Genomic DNA, 23,604 nt, shown 5'->3' with positions numbered 1-23,604 from the left:
CTCAAGAGTCTTCTCCAACACCACAGTTCAAAAGCATTCAGTTCAACAGCACAGTTCAAAATTCTTCAGCGCTCAGCTTTCTTCACAGTCCAACTCTCACATCCATACATGACCACAGGAAAAACCATAGCCTTGACTAGACAGACCTTTGTGGGCAAAGTAATGTCTCTGCTTTTCAATATGCCATCTAGGTTGGTCATAACCTTTCTTCCAAGGAGTAAACGTCTTTTAATTTCATGGCTGCAATCACCATCTGCAGTGATTTTGGAGCACTAGAGAAAGTTAGGTCCACAGCAAAATTAGACAGAAGGTACAGAGATTTCCCATACACAACCTGCCTCCACTCAAGGCACTCATGCACGGTCTCCCCAGCTATTAGTGTCCCCACCAAAATTGTGCATTTTACTGATATGATTTTGATTAATATGATTAGTCTATATAAATCCCAGGGGGGGCAGTTCTTTTTAGCTTTTCCTTAGTTCCTACCCACCACCCCCTCCCCACAGACAGTGCTGACAGCCTTGCTTCCCTCTCCTTTCTCTGCCTCATTTTCTCATCCTTGGTTCCTGATAAGAGACTGGAGCCATTCACTGGGTCTCCATCCCTCTATCTTCCCCCAGGTAACAAAACAAGAGCTGAAGAATCAGCATCCCTGTCTGTATTTCCAAAGCATACCATACCAAATATATATAGTGAAAGACAAAACCATGCTTTCAAGTAAATTTCAAAATGATAGTTGCAGTAGATTACTTTCTTCAGGGGACCATACAGTAAATTAGGAAACCCTATCAAGTAGATATGGTATTTAGATAAAAGATTTTATTGTTTGCTATTTGACAGTTATTTAACAAATCTACAATTGTGATTTCTCTGTTTATACTTTAATACTTGTCTCTTGTCACTCACTGGTTACCAGCTAATATCATAATATGAAATTAGTTCTTAATTGCCATGGTGTGTCAAATCAAATATTGCTAAGTATTACATTGCTGAAATTGGTGTATATGGTGTAATCTTAGGGAAATTATTTTAAAATGTATGTGTGCGTTTGTGTTGCTTAACACCATATTGTCCATAAATTAAGCAGAATATGATGGTCAGGCTATAGTTTACATAGAACTGAAAACACTCATTAGACAGTGTTGAATTCATATTTTTTGTGTACCTACTTTTACAGAGAGTGTAAACTGTGTTTCAAGGGAAAACAAATGTGTTATATTACAGATACCCCCTTACATCGCATAATGAAAAAGATCGTCTCAACTTTAACATGTCCAGCTATGGCTTTTTAGTCCATTCATTCTTTCATACATTTATCAAATATTATTGAGCACTGAATATGCAATTAATCTTAATATTAGGCAATAACTCAAAAATAAATCTATAGATAATTAAAGTATTATATGTTATAGAATCAATAGGAGCACACATTAATGGTAATGATAATAAATAGAAAGTATATTATATATCTATATAGTTTTTAATGTATATATAACTTTATATACATATATAGATATATATGTATGATTTTATTCCTGTTATTGTTGTATAAGATTCATGTTTACATAGGTGAGGATTTTTAAGTATTGATGATTATCCATAAATGCTTCAATAAGTAAACATAGATTATCAAGTAAAATAATTATATTAAAAACTTACTTTCTTCCACCTATATATTATGAAAAATATCAAAAAGATGCAGAAGTAGAATAATACAGTGCACAGATTTACACCTTCTATCTTGGTTCTTATATTAACAATTTGTTTAATCTTTTCCCTCTCTTTTCTCTCTTACATTTCTTCCTATTCAATTTAAAAGTAAATTGTAGATACTATTTTAACAGTAAATACTTCAGATTATATTTCTTAAGAGCATTGTAGTCTCCATCATCTAGTATCTGGTCCAAATTTCATTTTACCTAACTGTTGGAAGAATATCTTTCCCTCTTGAGCTAGGATCTAGTATAAACTCCAAGATTGGAATTGGTTCTCCTAATGACACTTGTAATAAAATGTTTTTGCTTGAAATGAAATGTTTTTAAGTGTCAGAAAGCTGCTATATTTAGCATATTATGTATATATGTATCCCATTACACTAAACAGGTAGGTTTGTTGCAGTTAAATCCCATCCAACAGTGTTTATCTTTTCCTTGAAACCAGGGGAGATGAATTTTTCAATAAATTTTCTGTGGAAATAAAGGAATTGAGTTATTGGTTTGTTGTATACACAACCTCAATTTTTGCCACTTGCCTCTGACATATACAAATAGAATTTGAGGCCAGAGAGGTCAAAGTATTTAAACTACATGATTAATAAGTGGTAGAACTAGAGTTTAAAATCTCAATTAATGTAGTATTATATACTTCTACAATGAAATTGATGATTTCTTTTATGTATATATAGGGAGGAGGGAGAGAAATCCTTTTGTCACATTTGCTAAATTGAAAGAACATGTAAAATGCAACTTTTCTAATTTTTTTTACTCAATTCGATTCTGAAATTAAACTCCTTAAATGTGCATTAACTGATAGCATCAACACATTTGAAATATCAGAGGAAGATCCAGCCTGAAATTAAAAAAAAAAATTTGCTGTAGATAAACCACACGTATATATAATAAGGAAGTAATTAGCTCTGTTAATTCATGCAGCCATGAAATTAAAAGATGCTTGCTCCTTGGAAGGAGAGCTATGACAAATCAGAAAAGTGAAAGTGAAAGTCACTCAGTCATGTCTGACTCTTTGCAACCCCATGGAATTCTCCAGGCCAGAATACTGGAGTGGGTAGCTGTTCCCTTCTTCAGGGGATCTTCCCAACCCAGGAATCGAACCCAGGTCTCCCACGTTGCAGGCAGATTCTTTACCAGCTGAGCCACAGGGAAGACCAAGAATACTAGAATGAGTAGCCTATCCCTTCTCCAGCGAATCTTCCTAACCTAGGAATCGAACCAGGGTTTCCTGCATTGCAGGCAGATTCTTTACCAACTGAGCTACCAGGGTAGCCCTTAATAGTGTATTAAAACACAAAGACATCACTTTTCTGACAAAGGTCTGTCTAGTCAAAGCTGTGGTTTTTCCAGTAGTCATGTGTGGATGTGAGAGTTGGCCCATAAAGAAGGCTGAGCACCAAAGAATTGATGCTTTTGAATTATGATGCTGGAGAAGACTCTTGAGAGTCCACTGGACAGTAAGGAGATCAAACCAGTCCATCCTAAAGGAAATCAACCCTGAATATTCATTGGAAGGACTGATGCTGAATCTGAAGCTGCAGTACTTTGGCCACTTGATGTGAAGAGCCGACTCATTGGAAAAGACCCTGATGCTGGGATAGATTGAGGCCAAAAGGAGAAGAGGGTGGCAGAGAATGAGATGGTTAGATAGCAGCACCAACTCAGTGTGTATGAATTTGAGCAAACTTGGGGAGAAGTGAAGGACAGGGAAGTCTGGCATGCTGCAGTTCATGGAGTTGCAAAGAATCCGACACGACTTAACAACTGAACAACAGCAACAAATTAACTCTGTTCTAAAAGTAAGTTTGTATGTTTGTTCATGGTTATTCTCAGAGTTTATTGAACAGTAAATGCTATATCCTATGAAGATTGAAAGACATTGATAAACTGCAAGTTTCCTTTTTCAAAAGTTATCTGGCAAACTATATTAGTGAAAAAATAATTTACTTACTTTTCAAACATATAACATTCATTCAGTTATTCTATAAGTGTTGATAGTAAATGTTACATTATTCACAGTGTAGTTTTTTGATTACTTAATATCTTCAAGTCCTCATTCTATTATGATAGAATTTTTAGCTTCTTTTACAGTCTCTGAAGCAGTAACTCATATACTAATACAATTCAGACTCAAGTTATTCCAGTAGGTCACACCTTGAGGATCTGTGTGAGAGGACAAAGAGGATACTTCATTGTGCACTAAAGAAGAATATCTTACTTCTGCATTTAGACTGAGTTCATTTCTTTTGACCTCGGCAAGGCTACAAGTTAGATTCCCAGTGGTTCAACATGGTTCTTGAAATGGACAATAAGCTATGGGTTCTTAAATAAAATGCACATTTCCGTTATTGGGAATTCCAACTCATCTTAAAAGCTTAATCCTGATTTCCTTTTACAGATCAATGTAGTCATTGTCTTGGGGAAGAACATGGTATATGCATTACTGAACACTGTTTAGTATCTTGGGCTGTTTCACCAATATTTACCAAGCAACCATGCTGAAAATAGTTAATGTGTACAAGGCAACATGTTAACCACACAAGCATCTACATGGCATATATCTAGCACACAAAGATGCCGACTTAAGCAAAAGTATTGATTTTTGTTTCCCTTTCTTGTTTCTTAATTCACACAGCTGATCATACCTCCTAACTCAACCAGAGACGTACCTATTCACTTTCGTCCTTCTGCTCTTGGAAGAGCTAGTCATCAGACTTCTGTCACCTTTCATTGTGCTCAGGTATGATAGAGTATTCTTAGACCAAGACAGGTTAATTAAATTTTAAAGTTAATAAATATGTAAATCTAATTTATCCATTTGACATCTTTGCAAGCAAAACAACTTTATTGTAAATTATTATTTAAATGAACTTTTGAAAATATAGTATACATTATGTATGCACAGGCATTTAAGAAGGCATCTTTAAATTCTTAGATCACTTGAATGAAAGAGAATATAAACCCAGATTTAAAATGTAGGTACAAATGTAAATGCCAAATAGCTAGCATTTATGTTAATTTTCTGACTTGGATTTTATTACTCAAGTTTTCATGAACTTAAATATAAAATTGTATGAAATCTAAATCTTGCAAGTAGTATGTTTTTTCCCACTCTATTTTCATCTGAATAATAATAATTTTTAAAAACAGTAGTTTATTTTTTAACCATTTCGAAACTTGCTACATACCATTCTAAGAATTATTTCAATTCATTGTCACCAGAGTCCTTATGGTAAAAGTATGGTCAACCCCATTTTATGGATCAGTCGGTGGTTGAACCTAGGACATCTTGCTTCAGCCCATCTTCATAACTATTTTTATAGCTACAGGCACACTGCCAAGTCATAACTGTTACTGCCAGTAAGAATTTTACATTATTTGTACGTTTATTATTATTTTTTACTTCTTCAAGTGTTGCTGGGGGAGTAAAGTAAGTGGAAGGGTTTGCTTTATATCCAAGGAGCTTAGAAAATCCTGTAATCTGGGAGGGAATGAAATCAGATATAATGCAGAGGTCTCCATATCAGTGAAAGGCTAGTATGTAACTCAAAAAAAGTGAAAGGGAAAGTCACTCAGTCATGTCCGACTCTTTGTGACCCCATGGACTATACAGTCCATGGAATTCTCCAGTCCAGAATACTGGAGTAGGTAGCCTTTCCCTTCACCAGGGGATCTTCCCAACCCAGGGAAACCCAGGTCTCCCACATTACAGGTGGATTCTTTACCAGCTGAGCCACAAGGGAAGCCCAAGTGCCTTCTTTTCCCCCCAAAATGTGTAATTTAGAAAAAAGTTTTTGAGACTATTAAATTGTTTATATGATTACTGACTACTACATGACCTGAAGCAATACAATGGATTATGCTTGACTCTCAAAATATATATATATATTTTTTTCATATATATGTTTTTTTTTTTTCCTGGGCACCATACAGGATCTTAGTTACCCAACCAGGGATCAAACCCATGCCCTCTGCATTGGGAGCATGGAGTCTTAGCCACTGGACTGCCAGGGAAGTCCCATTGAATCAAAAATATTAAAGAAAATAAGCAGTAATCCTTCTTATACAGAATGGAAGGTATGGTAGAGAGATTTTCTTTCACAAAAAATAATTTTAACATGGCTTATCTTTTAGCTCATTGCTTCATAGCAGCGTCAGCCCTTTCATCTTCATTCTTGGAGATAACTTAGTTGCTTGCATTTCTTCTTTTTTTTTTTTTAATTTTATTTTATTTTTAAACTTTACATAATTGTATTAGTTTTGCCAAACATCAAAATGAATCTGCCACAGGTATACATGTGTTCCCCATCCTGAACCCTCCTCCCTCCTCCCTCCCCATACCATCCCTCTGGGTCATCCCAGTGCACCAGCCCCAAGCATCCAGTATCGTGCATCGAACCTGGACTGGCAACTCGTTTCATACATGATATTTTACATGTTTCAATGCCATTCTCCCAAATCTTCCCACCCTCTCCCTCTCCCACAGAGTCCATAAGACTGTTTTATACATCAGTGTCTCTTTTGCTGTCTCGTACACAGGGTTATTGTTACCATCTTTCTAAATTCCATATATATACGTTAGTATACTGTATTGGTGTTTTTCTTTCTGGCTTACTTCACTCTGTATAATAAGCTCCAGTTTCATCCACCTCATTAGAACTGATTCAAATGTATTCTTTTTAATGGCTGAGTAATACTCCATTGTGTATATGTACCCCTGCTTTCTTATCCATTCATCTGCTGATGGACATCTAGGTTGCTTCCATGTCCTGGCTATTATAAACAGTGCTGCGATGAACATTGGGGTACACGTGTCTCTTTCCCTTCTGGTTTCCTCAGTGTGTATGCCCAGCAGTGGGATTGCTGGATCATAAGGCAGGTCTATTTCCAGTTGTTTAAGGAATCTCCACACTGTTCTCCATAGTGGCTGTACTAGTTTGCATTCCCACCAACAGTGTAAGAGGGTTCCCTTTTCTCCACACTCTCTCCAGCATTTATTACTTGTAGACTTTTGGATCGCAGCCATTCTGACTGGTGTGAAATGGTACCTCATAGTGGTTTTGATTTGCATTTCTCTGATAATGAGTGATGTTGAGCATCTTTTCATGTGTTTGTTAGCCATCTGTATGTCTTCTTTGGAGAAATGTCTATTTAGTTCTTTGGCCCATTTTTTGATTGGGTCATTTACTTTTCTGGAGTTGAGCTGTAGGAGTTGCTTGTATATTGTCGAGATTAGTTGTTTGTCAGTTGCTTCATTTGCTATTATCTTCTCCCATTCTGAAGGCTGTCTTTTCACCTTGCTAATAGTTTCCTTTGATGTGCAGAAGCTTTTAAGGTTAATTAGGTCCCATTTGTTTATTTTTGCTTTTATTTCCAATATTCTGGGAGGTGGGTCATAGAGGATCCTGCTGTGATGTATGTCAGAGAGTGTTTTGCCTATGTTCTCCTAAAACTTGCTTTTAATCCTCACTACTAAGACCGCTTGATGAAAGTGAAAGTGGCGAGTGAAAAAGTTGGCTTAAAGCTCAACATTCAGAAAACGAAGATCATGGCATCCGGCCCCATCACTTCATGGGAAATAGATGGGGAAACAATGGAAACAGTGTCAGACTTTATTTTTCTGGGCTCCAAAATCACTGCAGATGGTTACTACAGCCATGAAATTAAAAGACGCTTACTCCTTGGAAGGAAAGTTATGACCAACCTAGATAGCATATTCAAAAGCAGAGATATTACTTTGCCAACAAAGGTCCGTCTAGTCAAGGCTATGGTTTTTCCTGTGGTCATGTATGGATGTGAGAGTTGGACTGTGAAGAAGGCTGAGCACCAAAGAATTGATGCTTTTGAACTGTGGTGTTGGAGAAGACTCTTGAGAGTCCCTTGGACTGCAAGGAGATCCAACCAGTCCGTTCTGAAGGAGATCAGCCCTGGGATTTCTTTGGAAGGAATGATGCTGAAGCTGAAACTCCAGTACTTTGGCCACCTCATGCAAAGAGTTGATTCATTGGAAAAGACTCTGATTCTGGGAGGGATTGGGGGCAGGAGTAGAAGGGGACAACAGAGGATGAGATGGCTGGATGGCATCACTGACTCGATGGATGTGTCTGAGTGAACTCCAGGAATTGGTGATAGACAGGGAGGCCTGGCGTGCTGCGATTCATGGGGTCACGAAGAGTCGGACATGACTGAGCGACTGAACTGAACTGAACTAAGACAGCATTTTATGGATTTGTTGTCACCACCCATCCTACTTGGAAAGAATCATAAAGTAAGTTTCCCTCTTTTTATTGGAACTTAAGCTTGAAAACATCTCTGGTTTTAGAGGTGATAAACTAGGACATTGTTAGTCAGTTTCAGTTCAGTCACTCAGTCATGTCTGACTCTTTGTGACCCCATGAACCACAGCATGCCAGGCCTCCCTGTCCATCACCAACTCCCGGAATCCACCCAAACCCATGTCCATGGAGTTGATGATGCCATCCAACCATCTCATCCTCTGTCATCCCCTTCTCCTCCTGCCCTCAATGTTTCCCTGCATCAGGGTCTTTTCCAATGAATCAGCTCTTCGCATGAGGTGGCCAAAGTATTGGAGTTTCAGCTTCAGCATCAGTCCTTCCAATGAATACCCAGGACTGATCTCCTTTAGGATGGACTGGTTGGATCTTCTTGCAGTCCACGAGACTCTGAAGAGTCTTCTCCAACACCATAGTTCAAAAGCATCAATTCTTCAGCGCTCAGCTTTCTTCACAGTCCAACTCTCAGATCCATACATGACCACTGGAAAAACCATAGCCTTGACTAGACAAACCTTTGTTGGCAAAGTAATGTCTCTGTTTTTTAATATGCTGTCTAGGTTGGTCATAACCTTCCTTCCAGGGAGTAAAAGTCTTTTAATTTCATGGCTGCAATCACCATCTGCAGTGATTTTGGAGCCCCAAAAAATAAAATCAGCCACTGTTTCCCCATCTATTTCCCATGAAGTGATGGGACCGGATGCCATGATCTTAGTTTTCTGAATGTTGAGCGTTAAGCCAACTTTTTCACTCTCCTCTTTCACTTTCATCAAGAGGCTCTTTAGTTCTTCTTGTTAGTCAGTTTTTATTTAATGACCTCTTCACTCGTCAGTAACATTAGTAAAGTGTTCAGTGCAAAACAGAGTCTTAAGGGACTTTTATTCTAAATGAATACAAGGATAACATTTTCAAACAGAGGTTTATGAAATGCCAATGAAAAGAGTGGCCACTTTCAGTCTCCTTCACATAATTTTGAGCCATTCTTTCATTTCATGTGATAAGAAAACATAGGCTGTACTAGATAATGGGAATAAATAATATGACAATCACAGTCATAAAGAATCCAGCTGCCAGTGCAGGAGATGCAGGTTCAATCCCTGGGTCGAGAAGATCCCCTGGAGGAGGAAATGGCAACCTACTCCAGTATTCTTGCCTGGAAAATGCCATGAACAGACAAGTCTGGCAGGCTTACAAAGAGTTGGACACGACTGACCAACTGAGAACACAAGCACACACACAAGTTGTACTCACTTCTTTTAAATGAGACTTCAGTCTATGCCCCACCTTCTTTTCTTTAATGTGATAACCATCTAAAATTCATTTGAAATTCTAATGTTTTGGAAGCTTCATACAATGTTTAGTACCCATTTTGTTAGACAAATTGATTTTTTTAAAAACCTTGAACAGAAATGCATGGTTTTCATTAAGATTTCTTTTATATATTGTTATCAATAACCTATATGTATTGAAATATGTTTAATACTTGAATACTGGTCTTTGGCCTTTTTTTCAGTGTAAAAACATTGATTTTTCAGCAAAATCAAAAGGAATTTGGAAAAGGAAGGAAAGATAAAATGATGCTTGTTAAATATTAACAAAATACTTTTTTTTCTGCCAAAATTTGTATGTGTTCTATATTTATTAAGTGTTACAAATAAAAAATAGGTAATTAGGAAATATATGTTATGTATGTCTATCTTTAAACAGTTTAATGAATGGATATTCCTCATCTCCGGAATAGGACTGTTCCCCCAGCCTCACAAAATACAAAAAGTAACTGCATACCTTCATCTTCAGACATCTATTCCTATACCTTTCCAAAATCCCACCAAAGAAGATGTTTTCATTGATATCTTACTAACTGGTAAGTTGTTTTCCTTTTACCTTTCGTATGTTATTTTGTAATTATTATTCTATCACACTTATTCTATCATGGAATCTAAGCATTTTAGAGATAGTAGACACGTTGTAGAGATCCATTAGCTCAACAGCATCATTTTTTAAAGAAAAAACATAAGGTGTAAGAAATGCAATATCATGGCCAAAATCACAGCTCTAAAATGATGGAGCGAGAATCAGAAATTAGGAATCTGTATACCAAGTCAAATTCTCCTAATTTTATCTGGAAACCCAAATATGTAAATTATTAATAGTAAATTTTTATAGTTCTTATGATATTACTGAAATATATCAATGCTTCTTCTTCAAAACTTTATAAAAATTCTAGTGTTATAATTTTGTTTCCTTTGCCTTTTTTCCATATAAATAGCATAATCGGATTAAATTTTGGCTCCAACCAAGCTTGTTCCTCTTTTTATATAATTTTGAAGATGTATTTTTTTAATTCAGTTTTGTGAAGTGCTTGATCACTTTGTTAAATGACCAAATAATATGAGTCTGAAATAAAGATCAACTATTATACTGTACATTTTATGAAACACATTTTAAATCTAATAATGGACTTTAATAATTTTAACTTTTCAACTATTATTGCCATGTCTGCTAAAGCTACTACTACTACAATGATCCATTTTTATAAAGTTCAATTTCACGGCTAATAGGAACACAAATATTAGGGCTTATGATATAAATAACCAGTTTACTCTACAGAATGGTTACACTGTTGGAATTCATGCTGTCATCACGAGTATATTGCAGTATATTTTCTTGAACCTTGGAAGCCCTGAGTATCAGCATTCTCCTTAACTTCTGTCAATCTGATTGTGGGAAAATTGTATCTTATCCTCATTGTATATTTACTATTTTTTTTTCTTTTTACAAATTTACTATTTTTTTTTAATTCATGCTGAAGCTGAACACTGTCATTTACCTGTTAGAATTCTCATCTTTCCTGATCATCTCTTCCTGCTCTTGGTATGAAGTAATTCAGAAAAATTAAGAACATAATGTCATTTCATGTAAAATGCCCTTATTGATACTTCAACTATAATGAGAAGAGACATGCTGTTTAATAAAACTTGATTGCAGGCTCAAGGAAGTCAGCATTTTAATGCAGAAGAGACTTAAGCATATGTATAAACAGAAGGAAGAAGCCAGGATTGAGCAAAAGTTAAAAATATGTAAAGCTGGTAGGGTTTAACTGATGGGCCAAAGCTCAGAGATAACTGGGATCAGGGTTGAGGTAGAAGGAAGAGCCTTGAACAGGAAGTATGTTTCTACCTTTGAACAGATGATGGTACCTTAAAACAAATGTGAATGTAGATAAAATGTAGGTAGTAGAGGCACTTTGGGATTAAGAGCAATTAGCTTTATATTTTTATCTGCTGAGGAAAAGAGATATAGGAAGAGATTTGAAGAGTGGCACAGTGGGTTGAAATAAATATCTGGAGGGAAAAGAAGATACAGCTGACAAAATTCAAATAAAAAAAGGTATTATATTTGGCTTGGATTGGGAACCATAAATTAAGGTAGGCACCAAGAAAATATGTGTTTGTGAACTTTGTACCAGTTGTCAGGCTTACAATTCCTGGTGTGGGAATACACAAGGCTGATTAATGGAACTTTCCAGGGAATGGAATTTTGAGGGCAGTTGTATCACTATGAGTGTTATAAAAACATATTGGATCAAAATTTTAGCATTAAAATAAAATTAATTTCTTAATTTTGTTTCAGTGTTCTAAATTTTTTTCTTCTATGTGACAAGAAAAAGTAGTAAGCTTGATAATTAAAAATGTATTCTCTTTTTAAAAATTAATTTAAAAGTCTTTAATGTAAACTCACCGTGTCCTGGGAGAATGTTTAGACTTAAAAGTTCTCCCCCTTCTTCCTTCAGCGTGAAGAGACTGGAGACCAAGGAAGATGCTGACCTCTAATATCTTCCTCTCTTCCACTTTCTTCATTACTTTATGAAAAGATTCTTCCTTTCCTTTTCTTAATGATGGAATCTCTCTGTCCTAACTCCCTCACCCTTTCTTCTGTGGACTCTTTTTTTTTTCTAGCTGCCATCTGCATATCTTCTTGTACTCATATTCCTTGGTGACTTGGCATCATGATTTGGCCTGAATTATTGAAGGGCCATATAGAAACATGACTGACAAGAAAAATAAAAATAGCTAACTTATGTGACAAAGATCATAAGAGATTTACTACAAGCAACTATATGCCAATGAAATGGCCACAGTATTTAATTTTTTATTCTGTATAGTTTTGTTGTAAATTTATGTAAAGATGAGTTTCTTAATTTCTAATTAGGATTTCTTAAATTCTAATTTTAATTCAATTTTAGGTTTGCTTTTTCAAACTTTCTAAATTTATTTTTGAATTTGTGAAATATATATTATTCAAAACTCATCTATATAAAATGTTCTACCTAAAGAAATACCATTCCTGTAATTCAGCCATCTACCAATTTCTGAATCAACTATATAGATGGCCATCATCATTTGATTCTGATTTATCCATACTGTGTTTATGTCTGCAAAAATGAGATATTTGAATAAATACATGAATACACACATGGTTCTGTTTCATCCTCTTACACAAAGATAGAATACTGTATGATTTTTTTTACACCTTGCTAACTTTACCCATGTCTGAAATCCTAATAAAATGGCTAATGGACATCTTTCTCATAGATTTTTATGACTTTTAGTACTCAGGTTTTTTTGTTTTTTTGTTTTTGCTACACTATTGATTATATACAACTAGTCTCTAGTACATAAATATTTTCATTATTTCAAATAATTTGCTATACAAATATACCCCATGCATTTTGCTATACAAATAACATCTTTGTATATTTAAGATGTATTTCTAAAAGTAGTATTGATGGGCAAAATGGTAAATATGTATACAATTTTACTGTATGTTACAAAAATCCCCTTCTTACCAGCTGACATCTAGTTCAATATGTTTATGATTATAAATGTAAGTGACGACAAAGACTTTTACTTTTTATACATGGTAGCACTAAAAGCAAGTACTTATTATATAACCCATAAGCACATTTTGAATAATTAATTGATTTTTGTAGTGGTTAGTTTAAATTATTAACATTGCAAAAGTGTGTATTTATGCATGTGTAATTATTAACTACTATAATCTATTTTTAGATGGTGGAGTCAAACATGATCTCTTTAGTATCTTTTAATTTGAATAGTTTAAATGAAAATTCTAAGAATTTATGAGTTGAGTTTATAAGTTGATTTTTGAATACTATAAAGAAAACCATTAATAGTGATGAATATCTGCTTCAGAAATGTCATTTAAATCTAATCTTAAACATACCTTGAAAAATGATTTGAAAATTTCCCATTAAAAGGAAATTTTGATGCTATTTCAGTCTCCACTGGTTTTTGTCCTCTTGAATGTGACATTGAAGTCTATTATCTCTTTATATTTGATTAGGTGAGGAAAAGCCCAAGCATCTTGTCATGGCTCAAATCTGGGACAGCTTCATGGAGGAGACTTCTGCCTTCAAGATTAGTGGTGTGACTCATACAAAAGGTATGGGATTTCTGCCTTTATATTCTGTCATTCTATATGCTGTCACATTTCAGAGATGATAACTATATGTCTTATTGTCTTAATAAATATTTAATGAAAATGAAATATACAAGTTAAAATTTTCACAAATTTTTTAGTACGTTGACAGAAAAATATGGATAATATAACCTTTATGTATAGTCATCACATCTTCACTTTTTCATTCCAATATGCATGAATACAACTTGTAAAAAAATGTTATCTCTGAGATTTTGAATAGTTGAATGTCACATCACTTAATACATAAGTGTGTGAGTCAAAGATTTTGGAAAATTATAAATACCTAGTGTGCTAAAGTTGCTTACACTTACGAAAAATAATTCCATCTTTGCAAAGCTGACAATTCCTTGAAAATGTATTATAGGGTGTGTATATATTAGTCATCCCATTTGGATATTGATGAATAGTAAAAAATTATAAGGCATAAGAAATAATGAAGTTGCTTAAAAATCTAAAGCTCACAAACTATGACTTTGCTTAAAATATTTTTAATTGAAAAAAATAATCTTAATAATTATTGTAAATATGATAAAATACAGATTATCTTAATTAATTTAAAAATAATGGCTAAAATCAGTAAGTACTACTGACATTTAAATATAAGTGAGTTCAAGACTTTCTTTTATTTTTACTCTAGTCATTTATATCAGCATTCTGAATCTTATTAATTTATTTCATTTGATACAACCACTCCATGTTTTAGGTGTTATTCTTATTGAATCAAGGAGATTGCAGTTCAGAAAAATTAACTTACACATCAAAGCAGTTATTTGCTAACAAAGCCAGACTACTATATGTCTGATTTCAGCATCTTTGTTTTCTGATTATTTGCAATATCTTAAAAGAAGTATGAATTGCAGTTCACAAAAGAGAAAGTACAGATAGCCAAACAATGACTAAAAATAAGTTCAAGGTCACTAATATTCAAATAGATGTTAATTAATTGTAGCTATCTAAGTTTTCTTTTTCCTTTCTTTTACAAAAAATTTTTCTGTTTCAATGAAATAGGAACAAATACGGATTGTGTGTGTGTGTGTGTGTGTTTAGTCACTCAGTCATGTCTGACTCTTTGCAACCCCATGGACTATAGCCTTCCAGGTTCCTCTATCCATGAGATTTCTCCTGGCAAGAATGCTGGAATGGGTTACACTTCCTTCTCCACAAATACTGACTAGGGAAGTATAGAGACACAAGAGATGCGTTTTTGGTCCCTGGCTTGAGGAGATCCCCTGGAGAAGGAAATGGCAACCCACTCCAGTTTTTCTTGCCTGGGAAATCCCATGGGCAGGGGAGCCTGGCAGGCTACAGTCCATCGGGTCACAGAGTTGGATGCAACTAAGCATGGATCACCAAATCATTACATAGTTGTTATAGCTTACAGTGATTGATGTCGGATTCATGATTTCTGAAGAAGAGAGTTTAGCTTCAGGATCAGGGACAGGCTTGATCACTCAGAGTTCTTGTGTGACAGAAGTTTTATTACGGTGAAAAAAGACAGAGAAAGCTTCTAACATAGACATCAGAAGGAGGGTGGAGAGTGCCCCCCTCTCTAGTCTCAGCAAGAGAGCTATATACTTTTTCAATTGGTTATTACAATAAATCAAAAGAATGTCTCAAGGTTGTAAAGGTCTTACCAGACCCACTCTCACAACATACAGTTTAAGATGACAAGAAACATGTCCTTGAACAGGATATGTTGTTGTTATATAATCATTGGTACAGAGTTTAAGGCAAAACATATCCTTGAGCAAGATGGGTTGTTTTGTTGTGTAATCATTAACTCTGTCCTTAAAGAAAAAAAGAAAAAATTTACGTGATTAAGATGAAGGGATGTTAAAAAGAAAAAAGTTTGTCCTTTTCTCCTCCTCCTCCCCCTCCGCCCCCACCACTCTTCCTCCCCCGGGACCCCAGACTTCTTATCAGCCTACCTAAGAATTAACTCTCTCAGTTGCTGAAAATCACTTTGTGTAATGTATATAAAGAAGCTTAGAAATTAACACTTTTTTGACACAGTAATTCCATTTCTGATGAGATATTTTCAAGAAATAACCAGAAGATGGATTATTTACTCACAGAGATGTTTGATATTGAGTTATTTATAACAACAAAAAAATTAGCAACCACCTTAATGCCAAATAACAACTTAGTTTTTGTAGTAACTATTTATGTCTGCTTATATTTCAATTTTACTAACCCATTAATATGAGACATTTTCTTCTTTTTTCATTTCTTCAATTGATTTTACACTTTCAAAGCCTTTGTACATTGTAAATAGGTTGAAATTTTATCTCTATTTTCTTTTTTATTCTCCTTTGTTTATAATGTGGAAAGAGTTACAGGTAGGTAGGCATCTTTTTCATTTTCTCCTTTAATTTATCCAGATTTTGGTTTTTATACTATGAAATTACAGTCTAATTTGATCCCCCCTTAAGAGGCAAGATTTCTATCTTTTAATTAAATGATAGTTATTATTTTGTTGTTATTTATTTTTGCAATGTGATGTTCTATATTCAGATCATGTGTACTCTGCTACACAGATCTATATTTCAGGTCTTTTCCCAATGCCATACAGTTTAAATCCTACAGGTTTATGTTTTCTTATTTTATTTCTATTTTCTCATTGTCATTTCAATCATTCCTTTCCTTTTATCATCTCTTTATCCTTCTAGAAAAAAAATTAGAACAACTTATAAAGTTGGGACTTATAAAGTCCCAATAAACAACTGGATTTAAATTACATTAAACCTATAGACAAATTTGAGGGGAACTGCATCTTTATAATATTAAATCTTCTTATCCAAGACCAATCATTTCCTTAATATTTTCAAGTATAGTATTTTTAAATATTAATGAAGTTTATTTTTGCTTGAAATGCTAGACATTAAAGGGAAACCAAATAACAGCTGGTAAGACTAGTATATATTCCTCAGTTGTGAATGTTGCTGCTTCAGTCCATGGTAAGCTTATCTATGCATCATCCCAGTCACAACCTGACTTAACCAACGTTTTGATCTTTATAATGACAGAAGGACATGGATAAAAATAATTTTTGCAAATACTCCTCATCACAAATCATATTAGTCCTTTCTAAAATTTTAAGTTCCTTTGAATTTATGAAATCCCTTAGTAAAATTGAGTGAGTGGGTGAATGGGTTGATAGATGGATAGATGGATGGATGGATGGATCGATAGATAGAAACCAAGGCAACAACCCTAGCCATTGAAACTATTTTTTACATTGGAAAAAGATGTTCACATCCATTTCATTCCTCAAAGGAAACATTTTTTTTTCTAGAATTTTTCTTCCTTAGACTGAATTCTATACTAAGCTATAGATGAAAGGGAAAGGGAAAGTCACTCAGTCATGTCCAACTGTTTGCAACTCCATGGACTATACAGTCCATGGAATTCTCTAGGCTAGAATACTGGAGTGGGTAGCCTTTCCCTTCTCCACGGGATCTTCCCAACCCAGGGATCAAACCCAGGTCTCCCGCATTGCAGGCAGATTCTTTACCAGCTGAGCCACAAGCAAAGCTATAGATACTAATAGTTAAATACTTCATTTTGTTTTTAGTAGTTTCACTGTTCTTTTATCTTTCTGTCAAAACTGGTGACAGGAAGTATACAGGAGGAAAAAAAAAAAAACAGGTCTTCCTGTCAGTGGAGAATCTTAACCTGCCAGGTTTTCACTTTGAAACTCATTCTTGTCTACACATCTAATTAGGTCAAGTAACCAAGAATGAGACAAAAGTATAGGTGAATTGTGATCTCAGAAGACATCCTTCTATAATGCTGAAACATGTATAAGAGTTGTATTTTTTTTTTCTCTTTTACTAGTAAGTATTCAAATGTCACTGAAGGAAAATCAAGATTAAATTCTTAAGAAAAAAAAATCTTAGCTGGAACATTTTCATGGATCCTCTGACAGTTAAGAAAAAGGGAGGGGGGCATAGATTAGCATTGTATATCATACTGTAGCACTAGGAAGTAGGTACAAATCTATATATGTGTGAAGTTAGACCTAGGGCTTTAGGAAGGGAGCCACACTGCGGGAATAGGACATTAGACTTGCAGTGCAAGAATCTGTGTTCTGTTTGTTTGTTTGTTTTCTCCCCCTTGATCATTTGTTTTTTTGTTTGTTTGTTTGTTTTTTACTGTAATGTGGAAAAGGTATGTTAGCTTGAGCTGGTTTCTGTACTCTCTAGACCCTGTTTTGGAAATCAGAAGAAGTAGAAATCAATTTTACCTAATAAGATTTTTTTTTTCCTGATAAGATACTTTTTGAACAAATGCAGTTGTGCATGTGATGAAATGTCTAAACATTAAAATTACGTACAAATATTGGTTATTAGTATTATTTGCATAGGTGAAAACAGGTAAATGCAAAGATGAATTCCTGATTTTCTCAGTTTTAGATGAAATAGGATCTGGCACACTGCCAGTACATGCCAGGAAATATATTTCTGAAAAATGAATAAAGCAATAAATAGCAGTTATTTTTCTTCTGAAAACTTATTTTTAGATGAAACAGTTAGGAGAGAAATGATTTTAATTTTCATCAACTACTCATTGATGAAAGTCTTGTTGCCTTGATCAATACCTTTTCTAGAAGAGGATATATTACAGAATACTAGGTATCTATTTTTATATTCATATTTATGTTTTAAGAGTATCCAACTTTATAGAGTATATCAGGCTTCCCAGTGGCTCAGTGATGAAGAATCCACTTGCAGTGCAGGACACCTGGGTTCGATCCCTGGATTGGGAAGATCCCCTGGAGGAGGAAATGGCAACCCACTTCAATATTTTGGGCTTCCCTGGTGGCTCAGAGGTTAAAGCGTCTGCCTGCAATGCAGGAGACCTGGGTTCGATCCCTGGGTTGGGAAGATCCCCTGGAGAAGGAAATGGCATCCCACTCCAGTATTGTTGCCTGGAGAATCCCAAGGATGGAGGAGCCTGGTGGGCTACAGTCCATGGGGTCGCAAAGAGTCAGACACGACTGAGCGACTTCACTTTCACTTTCATATTTATATCTAACTATATTAAAAAATAACTCACCCTTGTTTCTCCTTTTGCTATCCCTAATCCTTTATATATTCTGTTCATTCAACATTTTAATTTAAAAACTCAGCAAATTTCTATTATTCATATACCACTTTCACAAATTTTGGCATTTCCTAGTATCACCTATATAATAATTTACCCAATAGTATTTTAGTAGAAAGCAGTGTCACTTGTCATGAGCTGTACAATGTACTCTTTTCCAGGAACTAAACACTTTATATAAATATCAATTCATTTAGTCTTCACAACAGCCCTAGGAGATAGATATCATTAATAGCACTGTGTTAGAGATGAATATACTGAGATGTGTAACTTATGCTGATAAGTTATATCCAGGATCACACTCACAGTATGTGCTGGAACTTGGGTTTGAATGTAGGGCTTGGACTCTTACCCAATTATGCAATTCTGTTTTAAACAGAAGATGGCTATAAAATGTCAGTAAAAATAAAATGAAAACTTTAAATATCTGTCCAAGTTTCACTCAGAAGTATCATAAATGCCAGTCTTGCAAAAAAAAAAAAAAAGTCTTCCTGGAAAGCAGTCTCTGAGAAGGAGGTTGGTGTGCAGGAAGTGTACTAGTGGGCAGTATATGAGGATCTGCAGCACTGGGAGAGAGAGGATGAAACAAAGCTAAACAGAGGGAGGTGAGGACAAAAGTGTCAGCTCACACCTTGGCAAGCATTGAAACAAGGATAGCTCTTCAGAGTCTCCCCAGTTGGAGATGAGGAGGCCAGGATTTTACATCTCATTTCCTCACACCCATCCCTCCCACCCCAACCCCATCAATTCATCATGAAATGTAGTCTAATCCTGGAAAGGAGTTTAACTGGGTCAGGTGACTCTCTTCTGCTGAAGGCAATTCTCCCAAAAAGTTGATATCTAGGTACTGTATATTGGCAGTAATCTTGATAGCTTGAGGCATAAAGTCATAAAGATATATCTTCTTTTTAGTAGAAGCATTATTGTTCACTTTTCTTGATACTTATCTCAATCATTTTAAATATGATAAGATGTCAGAATCAAGGTTCATTTTATTCATTTTTTTGTTATTATTGAGTCGCTGAGTCGTGTCCTGACTCTTTGTGACCCCATGGAGTGCAGCACGCCAGTCTCCTCTGTCCTTCACTATCTCCTGGAGTTTGCTCAAATTCATGTCCATTAATCAGTGATGCTGTCCAGCCATCTCATCCTCTGTTACCCCCTTCTCTTCCTGTCCTCAATCTTTCCCAGCATCGGTGTCTTTTTCAGTGAGTCAGCTCTTCACACCAGGTGGCCAAAGTATTAGAGCTTCAGCTTCAGCATCAGTCCTTTCAATGAGTATTCAGTGTTGATTCCCTTTAGGATTGACTGGTTTGATCTCTTTACAGTCCAAGGGATTCTCAAGAATCTTTTCCAGCGCTACAATTTGAAAGCAATTCTATTCATTATGTATACATAATTGTCCTATCACCATTTATAGAAAAAGTCATCCTTTCCTTACTTAAATTGCAGTTACACTTTTCTCTTAAATCCATTGACAGAATGCATATGAGTTTTTTTCTGGATTCTGTTCCTTTCTAGTTGTCTGTTCATACGTTTTTGCACCAATACCGTGTATCTCAACTACCATATGGCACATATGGTAATTTTTAATATGTAGCAACATAAACCCTTCCAATTTTTCCTCTTCTTCAGAATTGTCTTAGTTATTCTAGATGCTTTGGACTTTCATAATAATTTCAGAATCAGCTAGTAATTACCAAACACACACAGGAGCACAGATATACACATGTTCCCTCGTGAGGACTTTAATTTAAATGTAATGAAACTATATGTTAATTTGTGAGCAACTGGCATCTTAGAAATACTAAGTTATTGAGTTTTTGAATCCAAGAATATGGTGTTTCTCTTCATCTAATTTATCCAAATGGCTGTCTACTATATTTTTTCAAGATTTATTTAAAAGCCCATCTTATCCCTACTGATTTCACATGCCAACATTATCATATACTAAACTGCCATATGTACTTCAGTTCTTTCTGAATTATCTCTACTATTCCACTGATCTGTCTTTTAGAACCCAAATTACACTGTTTCAATTAGAGAGGCTTTATAATGTGCTTTAGTATGTATTGAAGATAGCTCTGTCATATTGCTCTTCCTTTCTAAGATTTTATTGGCCGTTATTCCCTGTTTATTTATCTGTATGAACCTTATATAAACTTGACTACCTCTAGAGAAAACCTGAGAAAATATTTACTGGAATTATTTTAAAGTTATAATTTAAATTGCAACTTTATATATGTAGAAATAAATGACATTTCTGTGATATTAAATCTTTGTATCAGTGTCATTTTATGTATTTTCACTAGTTCATCAGCTTTGTGCCTTCAAAAACATTTAAATTTTATTTTAAAAATATTTTTACAAGTGTTCTAATGGGCAAATCATGCTTAAAACTAATTTTGATCATCTTTTAAAAATAGTAATAGTATTGGCAATATATCTCATTCTTTTTGACAAGCGCAATAGAAAATATACAGTTTGTTGTCACATAATACAAAATACCTTTATGATTATTTATACTTAATAATTTCTTCCTTATTTTAAGTATAAAAGCTCACTATTATATTTTATCTTATTGCTTCCTAGATAACAAAAAGGCTTTACTGAAAGTAACACTTTTCTCTGCTCAAGAATAAAAAACCTTGAATCATTTTAATGAGAAAGATGAATATAATTAAAAGTGCTCATATAGTGACTATCACATTTCTTTATTACTCATGATATTCCATGATGCAGTGGTAAAAGGATTAGCACACTATTCAAAACATTTTACACAATGTAAATAATTTCTGTAAGGGCTAATTAAATTTTATCTTCAATTTAAAAGAAAAGATTTAGAGCCTCAATTTAGATTGTTGTCTGCAGAGCAATCTCAATGTTAGGGAATCCTACTTTTGGTTAAAGATTGCTAGCAGAAAAGCACATAGAGAAGACACATTTAACCATGTTGCTCTATTTATATTTTTCTTTAAAACATCAGGCCTTTCTTTTTCCACATAATTGTCTATATCTAACTGAAACTAATCAAATATAATTTTAGTCATTTTCATGTAACTTAAAAAATTCTAATTTAGCTTTATTTAAATATAGATGTGTAGGTAGACAGATAAATGTTAGGTAGCATCCCCTTTCTTTGAAAATTAATGTCTCTGTTGTCAACATGATGCCATTCAGTTGACCATTGTAAGAAACCCCTTGGGTTCCAGGAAGCAGAACTTTCAGACCTAACATTAGTGTTTACATTTGGCTTCATGTAGATTGTATTTTCATAACTTTTGCCCATTTTAAATGATATTAGGTTGTTTTACATGTGCCATTAATTTGCAAAACTTTTTCATGTCATCAGTTAAAAACCTTTTTTTAATTGAAATACAGTTGATTTACAATATTGTTTCAGTTGTACCAGCAAAGTGATAGTTTATCATAAGATATTGAATATAGTTCCCTATGTACTATAATAAATCTTTGTTGCTTATCTATTTTATGTATAATAGTTTGTATCCATTAATCACATACTTCTAATTTATCCCTCCTCTCCTCCCTTTCTTCCTTGGTAACCCAAAATTTGTTTTCTATGTCTATGCATTTATTTCTGTTCTATATATAGATTCATTTGTATTATTTTTAGATTTCACATGTGATGTCCTTAATATTTTTTTTCTGTCTGACTTACTTCACTAAGTATAATATTCTCTATGTTTATCTATATTGCTGCAAATGACAATATTTCTTTTTGTGGCTGAGCAGCATTCCATTGTGTGTGTGTGTGTGTGTGTGTGTGTGTGTGCATGCGTGTGTATATATGTCACATCTTCTTAAGCCAATCATCTGTTGTTGGACACTTGGGTTGTTTCCATGTCCTGGTTATTGTAAATAGTGTTCTATGAACACTGGGGTGCATATATCTTTTCAAATTAGAGTTTCTATCTTTTCTGGATATATGCCCAGAAGTGGGATTACTAGATCATATGGAAACTCTATTTTTAGTTTTTTCTAAGGAAATTCTATACTGTTTTCTTAGTGGCCATACCAGTTTACATTCCCACCAGTAGTGTAGGAGAGTTCTCTTTTCTTCACATTCTCTTCAGCATTTATTTGTAGGCTTTTTGATGATGGCTATTCTGACCAGTGTGAAGTGATACCTCATTGTGGTTTTGATTTGCATTTCTCTAATAATTAGTGATCTGAACATCTTTTCACGTGCTTGTTGGCCATCTGCATGTCTTCTCTGGAGAAATGTCTATTTAGATCTTCTGCCTCATTTTTGGTTGGGTCATTTATTTCTTCAGTATTGAGCTGTTTGTATATTTTAGGGATTAATCCCTTGTCAGTCACATCATTTGTATATCTTTTCTCCCATTTCATAGGTTGTCTTTTCATTTTGTTAATAGTTTCCCTTGCAGTACAAGTGCTTTTAAGTTTGATTATGTCTCATTAATTTATTTTGCTTTTATTTATTTTGCCTTGGGAGACTGACATAAGAAAATATTGCTGTAATTTATGTCAGAATGTTTTGCCTATGTTCTCTTCTAGGAATTTTATGATGCCAAGTCTTATATTTAGGCTTTTAAACCATTTGGGGTTTATTTGTGTGTGTGATGCAACTGTGTGTGCTCATTCACAGTTGCTCCGTCATGTCCGACTCTGTGTAACCCTATAGACTACCAGGCTCCTCTGACAATGGAGTTTTCCAGGCAGGAATACTAAAGTGGGTCACTATGACCTCCTCCAGTGGATCTTCTCAACCCAGGGATTGAACCTGCATCTCTTGTGTCTCCTGCAATAGCAGACAGATTCTTTACCATTGAGCCGCTTGGGAAGCCCATATAATGTAAGGAGGTATTCTAATTTCATTGATTTATGTGTAGCTTTCCCAACACCACCTGTTGAAGAGACTGTCTTTCCTCCATTGTGTTTTCTTGTCTCCTTTGTTGTGGATTAATTGATCACAGATGTGTGGATTG

At 34.6% G+C, this 23,604-nt stretch overlaps 1 protein-coding gene across 1 annotated transcript in view; it reads left to right on the top strand.

The window, feature by feature from the left end:
• The window catches only part of LOC129640164 (cilia- and flagella-associated protein 47-like), a 176,454-nt gene that overhangs the window by 62,668 nt on the left and 90,182 nt on the right, over positions 1 to 23,604 (top strand). Inside the window, exons 11-13 of the mRNA XM_055565400.1 lie at positions 4,366 to 4,470; positions 9,731 to 9,887; positions 13,391 to 13,489. Coding sequence (XP_055421375.1) covers positions 4,366 to 4,470; positions 9,731 to 9,887; positions 13,391 to 13,489 — 361 coding nt within the window. The remainder of the gene's footprint in view (positions 1 to 4,365; positions 4,471 to 9,730; positions 9,888 to 13,390; positions 13,490 to 23,604) is intronic.

The sequence above is a fragment of the Bubalus kerabau genome, chromosome X (genome assembly GCF_029407905.1).
Source record: "Bubalus kerabau isolate K-KA32 ecotype Philippines breed swamp buffalo chromosome X, PCC_UOA_SB_1v2, whole genome shotgun sequence".
In the NCBI taxonomy this organism is placed as follows: domain Eukaryota; kingdom Metazoa; phylum Chordata; class Mammalia; order Artiodactyla; family Bovidae; genus Bubalus; species Bubalus kerabau.
This window is presented reverse-complemented; position numbering and strand designations above follow the sequence as displayed.